The following is an 11,515-nucleotide window of genomic DNA, read 5'->3' as shown; positions in this document are numbered from 1 at the left end:
CGAATGTTTTCCTAAGGCTTGAAGTCCTATTTGGAACATTTTCCTTGAATCTTCGCAAAATAGCCCATAACCGCTCGTTCATAAGACGATGGTCTTGTGCCAAAGATGCTAGACATCAAAGGAAAATAGGAATTGGCTGGAATTTCTAGAAAGGTGAGTCTCAATTCTAGTTTTCTAAGATGGTCCATAGGAATTTCTAGAGCTAGAATCTAGGCTCTAAGGAGGAGAAGACAAGACCTCACAAAAACGAGGTCAACAGCCATATGACCCATTAGGGTCTCCTCAAGTTGGAGCATCATATCTTTGATCGTCGAATGGATTGTGATGCCCTCCTCGAGTCCATCAGCCTTTTGGTCAAGATCCTCTACTTGACCCTCCATGCCATTCATTGCCTCTTCCATCCGAGCAAGGCGCAACTCCATCTAAGCAAGGCGCGAATCTAAGCCAAGCATGATCTCCTTGGACTTCCCATGTGGCTTGGGTGCAACGGGATTTCTTTGCCCCCGGCGATCTGACCCTTGAGATGACTCCACATTAGTGGCTTCCAACTTCATCACGTGCTCTTTAATGCTTTTTTCCATTCCTTCGAACCCAGTTTCTGATACCAACTGTCACAGACTAACTTTATTTAAATCACCCGTGCGGCTTTAGTGTTTTTTATTAGCACTAAATCAGTCTACCCCTTGCAACGCTGGATCTTTGAGCACCAAACACTCTTAAGAAGAAGAGTATAGAGAAATGAATACTTCACACTTGAATACTTGAAAGTTTTGATTCAATGCTTGGTTGATTACAAATGAGGGGAGGGACTCCTATTTATAGCCCCCTCTAAGCCTAATGGAATATTCTAGGACACATTAAATTATTATAGTTTTTAGAGAGTTATACATTTCTCTCTTATCACACACATAGCTCTGGAACATTCTAGGTTCTTCTGAATTTCTCCTTGGAGCATTTCTTTTTTATTTTCTCTAGAATTGGGTGGAATCTTCTAGAACCTCCTGGATGGCTCCTTACATACCAACATTCTCTAGAATCTTCCGCCCTATGCTTGCCTTGCCAATTTCTTGAATATAGCGGAGCGTGACACACTGCTGACTGAACAACTACTACCACGACATGTATTACACAAAGCTGCACTAGTCATGAAATGAGGTTATGCAAGAATCACCCAGAATGAATAGTAACGACATGTATTACAAATAAGAATAGAAAAGCTGCAGAAACTGCATAAACGAATTTTAGAACCACAGACAGAGAACCTCAGATGCTGCTGCAAAGTAAGTTCCTTGGTTTCAAGGCGTCATTGGAATAATTTTATGTACCACATCAGCCTGACCATTTTTGCTAATTTTGGAAGATTTTTACTATGATGCGTGGATTACTCAGATCCTTTTCCATCAGAGATTGGTATGATATCTTTTTGTTTGTTGTGTTCGAACTATACGATAGCTGTTGCTTGTGTTCAAACTGAAGGAGGATTGTCCAAATATTTTTTTATTTTTGTTGGACTACATCAGGGATTGCTTTAGTTATGGATGGTCTTACTGGACATTTACAGGAGGATGTACCTTGGTGTATGCTTTTTGCTGATGATATCCTTCTCGCGAATAAGAAGAAAGAAAAAAGCCCAGAAAAAACTTGAATTATGGAGGTCAACATTAGAGTCTAAAGGACTTCATTTGAGTAGAACTAAAACTGAATACATGAAATTTAATTTTAGTAGCAGTAACTCTAGTGACAGAAGTGTAACTTTGGGTGATCAAATTATTAAAAGTGTGAACCATTTAGATATCTTGGATCTGTTGTTCAAAGCGATGGCGATATAGATGGGGATGTTAATAGTAAAATTCAAGTTGGTTGGTTGAAGTGGAGGAATAATTCGGGCTTTTTGTGTGATAGAAAAGTACCGCTTAGACTGAAAGAAAAATTTTATAAGACGGTGGTGAGACTTGCAATGCTCTATGGCGCTGAATGTTGGTTGTTAAAAGAGAAGCATAATACGAAGTTAAGTATTGTTGAGATGAGAATGATTAGGTGGATGAGTGGCTTTGCACATAGAGAAAAAATGCGAATTGATTATATCCGTGATAGGGTTGGTGTAGCTCCTGTGACGGACAAAATTAGAGAAAGTCATCAGAAAGTCATCTTAGCTTAGAAGGTTTGGTCACATTAAACATCGACCATCTGATGATCCGATTAGGAGAGTTGATGTTTTAGATTTGACTTATGTTAAGAAAGACAGAGGTCGTCCTAGGAAGACTTGGGCTTATTGTATAAAAAATGATCTTAATTTATTAGAACTAAATGAAAATATGACACTAAATAGGATGCAATGGAGAAAAAGGATTCATGTAGCCGATGCCACGTAGTGGGATTAAGGCTTTGTTGTTGTTGTTTTTGCTGTTGTTTTAGAGATTGGTATGATAATGATGGAAACAAGTTGTAAGACTTAAGTTTAACCTTGAAACTGTGAATAGGAGCAACAAGTATTTGACTTTTCATATCACAAAATTTTGTGTCTGAGGAGATGGTTTAATTTTGTACACTTGCAAGAGGTATAAGTGGCATAATACACGCTTAGGTGACCTATTAGGAGACTGCCCTGTATGCTTTACTTGGGTTGTTTCACCCATGGTTAGAATGGCATATAATGTAACCCATGAAGTCTTGTCCATATTCTTATTCTGAATGCTTTTAAGTTTCCTTGATTTTAAGTTCATACTTAATTTTATTTTAGCAGTAGAAGTCCTAGATTTCTGCTCCTTCCATAGGGTTTTTTGCTTGACTAGTTTATTACTTTTTTTTTTGTCTACTGATTGCGAAGGTGTTATTAGCTCTTCTAAATGTCCATGGATTAAGTAGAATATTCAAAGGGATGTTTGCGCAGCACATTTGTTTGACTCAAAATATCATGAATTGATCTGCTATCAAATTTGTATGAAGTCAGAATTTTGGCTAATGTTACATGTGAGGAATTGCGTTACCTTGTTTATTCTTATTTATTTTGTTTTAGTTGTTGAGTTTTCACCTCGTTGACATCAATTACTGCTTAAATTACTGCTGCCTTTTGATGGTTCTTTCACAGTTTAGTGCCTGGTTGAATGTTCATTCATATTTTAACTTTTATGCATTGAATTTTCTTAACTTGCTGACATCACATATCAAAATCTTAGAAAATCATGTGGAAGGTTTTACGGCTCTTTTTTGTGCAGTATGTAAAGCATATAGCTTACAAGATGGCAAAACATGGTTGGAATGTTGTTGTTGAAAACCATCGTGGGCTTGGTGGTGTGTCCATAACTGTAAGTTCAATTATCAACAATCCGTTTGTAGATTTGTGATGCATCTGTAAATATGATCTCGATTTTGACTCTGCTGGCACATGAACAACCATTTTATGGATGGTTATATAAATATGCAATGTTTCTTTTTAAGAGAAGATTAAAAACTTGAGTATACATAATTATATAATTTTTTTTGTCAAACAGTGTCATAATGAGTTTGGATTATTTACAATAAATGTTGGTTTTGCAAACTGTAACGTTCCATTTTAACTTGCTAAGACTCTAGCATTTTGAAGCAAACCGTGGGGACTCACTAATTAAATTGGCAGAGAGAGGAAGATGGAGGTGAAGGCGGAGCAAGATAGAGAAATTTGGAAGGAGACACTACTAGGAGTTCAATCGGCAAGAGAGGGAAGCTATGCGTGATAAAATAAGACGTACTCTGAGATGAAGAACTTTCTCGAATGCCTTGTAGGAGGAAGAAACATAAGGATCGACTGTAATGTCAAAAGTAGCACCCGATACATCGACGCATGCGAGCTACCTTTGAACAAAAGAGGAGATTGACTGTGTCGAGCATCAATAGGCAATCCCAAGCAAAGCCGAAAGTAGAATCAAATTGAGAGCATGAACTCCTGTTGTGTCGGATGAACACGATGAAGGAGAGCAACATTTGTGCAAAGGACAAACAGAACGAGAGGGATTTCTCAAGCAACTCTTTTTGCGGTCTAGGGTGAATCAAAGCCTTGGCTAGAATAGAAGAAATTCTGGCTCCATCGCGTAAGGATGAGGAGTCAACTTGTGAGCTTGATTAGATTTGGAGCCAATAAATTTGATTAAGAGTGTGGGAGGCCGAATCAAGCTTGTGTAATTCTAGTTTTAAGTAATTTATATATAAAATGAATTAAATAAGTATTTTCTTAGTTTTATCAAATATTAAATAAGTCTACTTAAGTTATAATTCATGAAATGTTAGACTTTAAACAAATAAGTATGAAATATAAACAAATCTATGATTTTTTCTTATGACGTGTGATAGATATGTACAGAGCAGTTATTTCATTTTTAATTTGCAGGATTAAACATATAAATAATCGGAAAGTCAAATTAAAATTAAACCATTGATATTAAAATTTTTTATAATTATTGATTGAATAAAAAGAATAATAGAATTAAATTAAATAAGTTGAGTTATGATGATACATTATGCTATCTGTAAATATGAAACTATTAAATTAGTGATTTATTTAGAATATTAAGTTATAGCTTTTAAATATTTAAGTAACTGTAGGAATAGATCTTTATATTTCAGAAAATAAAAATATTAGAAAATAATATGACAAATTATTGATAAATGTGTATATAATGAATAAAATATTTACAAATCTAATATGAAATAAAGTTAATTAGGACTTTTTTAAAGTAAAGCGATGAAATTTTATTGCTTAAGTAATGTAATTTTAAGAATTATATAAAATTAATATAAATAATCAAATAATGATTTATTTACCATAATTGAATAACATAATTAATTGTAGTAATATGTATATACATTTATTTTTTATAGGCATCTAATTAGTGGAGACAAGGTCTAAAGTGCATAAATCAAGAAACAAGACAATATCGAAGTTGCTACTCTTAATTTTAAGCTTTGATGCCTTTTTTTTTTCTTCTAAACAATTTTATTGATATTTATGGCAAGTTGTTTGCACAATTTTGTGGTGTTATATATTTTTTTATTTGCTTGTCATACCGTGATGAATGTTATATGTTTTTAGCAATATTTATTATTTTACATTATTTAATATATATATTTTATATTAAATTGAATGAAATTAACATATGAATGATACTATTCACATAAATTTCTTGTAAGTGTATGTTGGCTATAATGGATTCCATCCTGTTATAATACTAGCTGGGGATTTTAAGATACCTGTGCACATAAATAAAAAGTTATTGATATTGAAACTCTTTAATTTATATAAATACACACATATGTATATATATATATATATATATGTATCTATATATATATTACATACATATATATATATATATATATATATATATATATATGTATGTATATATTAAAAAGCCCAATGACAATTATATTAAAGAGAAAATGGTACATATAGCTTGTATGAGTGGGCCCAAATAGACAGCCAACCCACACGGTACAACACACAAAAAGAAAAGAAAAAATTAAAAACCCAAAAGAAGATGATAGATATAAGATCAATCAGGTTGACCCAATTTAGTTCTCCCTCTGCCTCTATTTCTCTGAAGCGAATCAACTAACAAATTGGTGAGATGCGTACTATTGCCCGAAGTAACCAAAATATCATCAATTAGATTCCTTAGCTCAAGTAGATCTCCATTCTTCTTCTTCTTCCTCCTGGAAGTGTACACCTGTCATTCCTCATCCGAAGATTGTTGCTCATTTGGATGATGTGGTACTGCTGCAGTAGAAAGATTGCTAGTAGTTGTGCCCACAAAATGTTCAAATGTATGTGAGGTAAGAGTTGTCACCTCTACCCGTGATACTTCCTGAAGATGGGGAGCTGCAAGGTTCTCCTGATTATCAGTCCGTGTAGGTAGGAGACCTTCAGTACTGTTTGAAAGTGTAGGTTGCTCAGCACGATCATCGAGCTTCTCTTCGATCGTAGAACCAATATTTTCAGGGGGAGGGTCCACGGGGGCAATAGAATCAGACACCAAATCTTGTCCTGTGGTAGTTTTTTCTCCAGGTGGAACAAAAATATCCTTAGATCCATCCTTATTCCCTTGATCTTTAGATTTTAAATTAGCATGAAGCTTATGACATTTATCAATGGTATGCCCAAACATCATGCAATGAGAACAATGAGGTTTATGCTCCATGATTATTTGTTGCCAATATCCATTATGAGTTGTGCCCAACCAGACTTCAGTAACATCAAGTAAAGTAATATCTCTTTTCACAAGTATTCTGGCTACAAAAGGTCTAGTAAGGTTCAAAGTGGGTAGATATAGCTTCATAGGGTCTGCAAGTATGACACCAATGGATTAAAAAACTTGATGATGAAAAAAGTGAAGCTCGAGACCAGGTAGACTAAACCATACCAGTACAGTAGAAGATTCATCATTGGGGTTAAAATTTGGAGACCACTTGAGTAGCTTCATTGGTTTAGCAACATCAATACATGTCTCTCATCCATGAGCTCCACCTTCCACTTTCCTGCTAATTTGAGATCATCAAAACTTTTCCTGATAACTTTCATAGGTGGGTGTCCCTAATGAAATTTTTCAATAAGAACAAACTTGAGTTTGTCAGTTAGGGCTGAAATTTCTACTTCAGAGAAAAAAATTATTGCTTTCCCACTTTTTTTGCTTGCATTCTTAATAAAGGGGCAGTCACCGGTACCATCACGGTACTCCTTATAACTTGAGGGGAAGACAACCGTCGTCTTCCCCTGAGGATTACCCACCACGTGGGCAAATGAGGCTTTGTTAGGTTCCACCAAAGAAGAAGCAAGCTCTATCACAACGACAAGCCCTGCCAAGTCGGGCAGAGGGCAAAAACAACGAGCTGAAGATGTCAGGGCGAAGCTGCGCACATGAACCGCAGATGGAGAAACCGACAGTCTCAGATTGACGAGGAGAGCAGCAAAAACCGCAGCTCCACGAGGAAAGCCGCGTAGAAGACACGAAGGTGGAGACGAAGAAACCGTAGAAGCTGGAAGACGCCAAAGCCCTTTGTTGTTGGGCACGAAGGAGGAGACGACAATCGCAGAGAAGATTGATGAGCGCCAAGTCCTTTGTCGTCGAGTACGAGAACTTCGTCGTTATCGAGCACGGATTGAAAGCCGAAGAATTTAAACGAGGGTTTCGCTTAGAGAAGCTCGCCACCGACGCCATATATATATATATATATTAAAAGGTGAAATCGATATTTGGTCCAATGGGCACCATATATTGATTCTCCTAAAGTGTTGAAAATCCTGGTGTGCTTGCTTCTGATTCGAAGAGCCCGCACCACGAGATTCGAACCTCCGATCCGACGGACTTACGCTAGAGGCCGCACCAATGAGCTAGATCATTCGCACGCCAGGGCCTGCACCACGGGACTCAAACCACCAACGCCATGACCTAATTGCTCAGAATTATCCATAATACGAACTACAATAGGACGGTATTAACATTCAATTTACCTTTCGCATATTCTCAGAAATTTCAATATATATAAAAAAGCTACTAAGAAACCACAAAATAAATTGCACAAATCAAAAAATTCATAAATAACAAGAAATTCTGTAAACAATAGCTTAAGCTAGCTACACAGAGTATCGCTATCTAGAAGAAAACATTACAAAGAAAGTTTAATCATAATAACTATCAGCAATAGTGATCATTCTATAAACTAAATTCATCTATTCACACATTGAGCTACAGTTTTTTCTGAAAGAAGCATTAAATTCAATAGTAAGTTTTCACATCTTAGTGAGCAATTACAGTTTTATCATGCATTAAAGCAATATGCGAATGTTATGCATGAATGACCAAAAGAAATGTATTATATTAATCTCTTGAACTATAAGCTTTTAATTTAAATTAACCTTTCTTATTTCAGTTTAATTATTTACTTATTTAATGTTTGCCTTATTTTTATGATATAATAGTAGAATTATTGTCATACCAAAATGTATGATCAAAATTGTATCCGTAGGTACTCTCAAATATTGAGTTGAAGGTTCAACTTCATCATTTTTCATTTTCTTTATCGTGTATGAGTACATCACATTCCTTGTCAGTATCTTTTGAGAGTTAATTCTGATTGACTTAAGCCTTTACTTATCATTTCATATCAATTTAAAATCATTCAAATGTACTTTTATATGTCAATTATTTTTCTCTTAGATTGTGAGATATCTTTCAAACATTCAAAATAAAAAAAACAAAAATAAAATATTATTTTTAAAACCATATTGTAAATTTGATTTCATCAAGTTGAAATACGTCTAAATAAATCATTAGTTTAATGCCAATAAGAAAGTAATTACTCACCTTTGCCTAAAAAGACTTTAATATTTATCCATTCACTTCACTATATCATCAATTTTTTGCGAATCTTAAATCTTAATAGCCTTCTTCCTCACTTCCTACAACAACAACAACAAAAAGTTTTTATCCCATTAGGTGGGGTCGGCTACATGAATCATTTTTCTTCATTGTGTCTTATTGATTGTCATATTTTCATATAACTCTAATAAATTAAGATCATTTTTTATACAACATGCCCAAGTCTTTTTAGGTCCACTTCTACCTTTCTTAACATAAGTTGAATCTAAAACATTCTCTCCTAACCGGATCATCAGGTGGTCGATGTCTATTATGACCAGAGCATCTAAGATGACTCTGTCTACTCTTGTCTGCCATTGAAGCTCACACCAATCCTCTCACCGATACATTAGTTTCACATTTTGTCTCCAAGTGTCAAGCCATTCTTCCAACTAAGCATTCTCACCAACACTTAACTTGATTTTATGCCTCTCTTTTAAAGGGCAACATTCAGCTCCATAAAGCATTGCAGGTCTCACTACAATCTTATAAAATTTTCCATTAAGTTTTAGCGATATTTTTCTATCACACCACAGACCCAGTGCTTTCCTCCACTTCAACCATTGAACTTGAATTCTACTAATAAAATCCCCATCTATATTACCACTACTTCGAGCAATAGACCCAAGAAATCTAAAACATACGTTTCTTTCACACTTTCTAATTTAATAATAATAATTTTAACTAATTATATCATTAATTTTAGTAAGAATACAAGCCTTAACATTTACCTTATAGGCTTTCAGATCGATCAAATTCTTTACTTGCACATAAACTTATCTGCTAGCCTCCCTGACCTTAGTTAACATAATTTCATATTAACATATTAAATATATATCAATTAAATGTATATAAAATTCCAAAAAATAATTCTAACCGAAAAAATTACATTAACTCCCGGTTTAGGGTTTTGCTAGGCTTTGACTCTCCACTTTACGCCTACGATTCTTCTTTTATTTTACTAGAACTTCACGTCACCTTTTCTTCCTTTCATTCAAGAATTTAATAATTTTGATCCTGATTCAGTTAAACTTTTTATTAATATTAATTAAATAAACTCAAAGTCACAATATATATTTACGTAAAATTTATTAAATAACTTAATTAACACCCATACCTTTAATAATCATTTGATCGCAACTAAAGCTTGAATGAGAGCTCCTTCCCACACGTGAGACTTGACTCCTTCCTCTTTGTCTACACGTAAAGCTCGATTTCCTCATAGCACGTAGATCCTCGTCTCTTCCCTTCCAATGACGTCGCTTCCTCCTTTGGCTAGTGCTCGACATGACACATCTTCTTTGGCTCGGCAGTGGTGTCACACACGAAGTTCCTCGGCATAGTCTCCTTTGCATGTTAGGGTTTGATCTCTTATTCTTTCTTAATGCCTAAGCCACTCGAGACTTCTTTTCGACACACTGAAACATTCTTCTTCACACCGAACGTCTGCTCGGTAAGATCCCTTGAATTTGATTACTTCTCATTTTCCTTGCCCTCTACGCATGCAAGGTAACTAGGTCTCTCACTCTTCTCTCCTCTCTTTTTCTCCTCATTCACCTTCTTTTATCACTCTTGCTCTCCCTCTCGTTTCATTTCTGAAATGAATGATAAACTCTTGAGTGTACCCCTTTGACTCTTATCCCTCATCGTAGCAACAGTTATCCCACATTGTTGATTTGATATTTCCTTTTATTATTATTTTTTTTAAAATTTCAGTTATTACAATCTCTCTTCCATATAAAATTTCATCATCGAAATTTGAAAATAATCCCGTAAGAAAACATACTTGAATGAAAAGATATAGATATATTTCTTGCATTAAAAAATTCTCTAAAGTAGCATCTTTCTCTAATCTGTGCTTCCGTAAAATTTTCACAAATGGAATATCTTTGTTTCGTAGCTTCTTAACAGTATAACCTAAAATTCTCTTAGGCTCTTCTATATAAGTCCGTTGATCTCATTTTTTACAAGGTCTAGTTTTCTTCATAGAATTTAGGATCTAGCCTTAAGACTCTCTCTTGACTATTCTAGGGCCTTAGTAATGGAACCCGCCTCATTTTAGAAATCAAAACCACTTCTTCACTCTTTTTGGAGTTTCTAATGTGTGGTTCTTGACCTCTAACACTTAGGAGGTTGAAACTAATATGAGGGAACTCAAAAGGAGTCCCAATAGGACCGTTAAGTCTTATGGTTACCTTATTCATAATTTGCACATTCACTCACATAAATACCACAATTTGCATCACAAACACCTATAAAGACTTCAGAATTAATCAAAACTTAAATACAATTTAGAAACGATTGAGCGTGAGTTAAAATTTAAATAAAATTAAATTAGACATTTTTGTCCCGATCACCGTCGAAGTTTGATACACCAAAAATATATGCATTTTTAGACCCATATTTTATACTTATTTTTGGTGATATTGCACTTTAAAGGAAGGTATTTTTCATGTTTTATTGCAGGTTGTTGATTTTAGGACTTAGAGTAAAAATAAAGCAAAAAGGATGGACTTTGGAGTCAAAATGGAGTTTTTGAAGAATTGTTCAGCGTCGACGGTGCCGTTTGACAGAGAAATTTCTTATTCTTATATTTCTTAAGAGAGGCTACAAATGATTTGTTTTGAGAAAGAGTTTCAGATAAGTGTTGTTTATTTATTATTATTGTATAAACTTTCTTTTATATATGAAATTTGTGTTTTGTGTATCTTTCTCATGAAGTCTGAGTAGTTTCCTTTATCTTTCTCCCTACTCTGAGATATGGTGAAATGAATAGATAATTTGGATGTGCCAATATTAAAATTTAAAATAAATTGTGATGATTTTTCAACTCCGCTCTTAATTTACTTTTCGATCTCGCCAATTGAATTGTTAAAATATGTTATAAAATATATAATTTGGGAAATGAAGTATGAGTTCTACAACAAGTGAGAATCACATTTAAGTCCATGAAGGTGTATTTCGTTCATGGAATTAAGTACAAATAAATACGGAAATGTACATTGTTGGGTGTAGAATTGGAGATTTTTAGGGTGACTTTTAGGGTGAGATTTTTAGGGTGACAGAATAAAATCCCCAATTTGATCTTAGTGTTTAAGAACTAAAGCAAGAGTTAGCCTTCAGGGGAA

General features: G+C 34.5%; 1 protein-coding gene across 3 annotated transcripts in view; it reads left to right on the top strand.

Annotated features, from left to right (window-relative positions):
• Positions 1-11,515, top strand: part of LOC110039142 (embryogenesis-associated protein EMB8) — a 147,206-nt gene that overhangs the window by 56,753 nt on the left and 78,938 nt on the right. For all 3 annotated transcript variants that reach the window (XM_020744102.1, XM_020744101.1, XM_020744100.1), the window contains exon 5: positions 3,216-3,305. In XM_020744102.1, coding sequence (XP_020599761.1) covers positions 3,216-3,305 — 90 coding nt within the window. The remainder of the gene's footprint in view (positions 1-3,215; positions 3,306-11,515) is intronic.

Source organism: Phalaenopsis equestris, unplaced genomic scaffold (assembly GCF_001263595.1).
Source record: "Phalaenopsis equestris unplaced genomic scaffold, ASM126359v1 Scaffold235526, whole genome shotgun sequence".
Lineage (NCBI taxonomy): Eukaryota > Viridiplantae > Streptophyta > Magnoliopsida > Asparagales > Orchidaceae > Phalaenopsis > Phalaenopsis equestris.
Note: the sequence above shows the minus strand (reverse complement) of the source record. Positions and strands in the feature narration are given on the sequence as shown.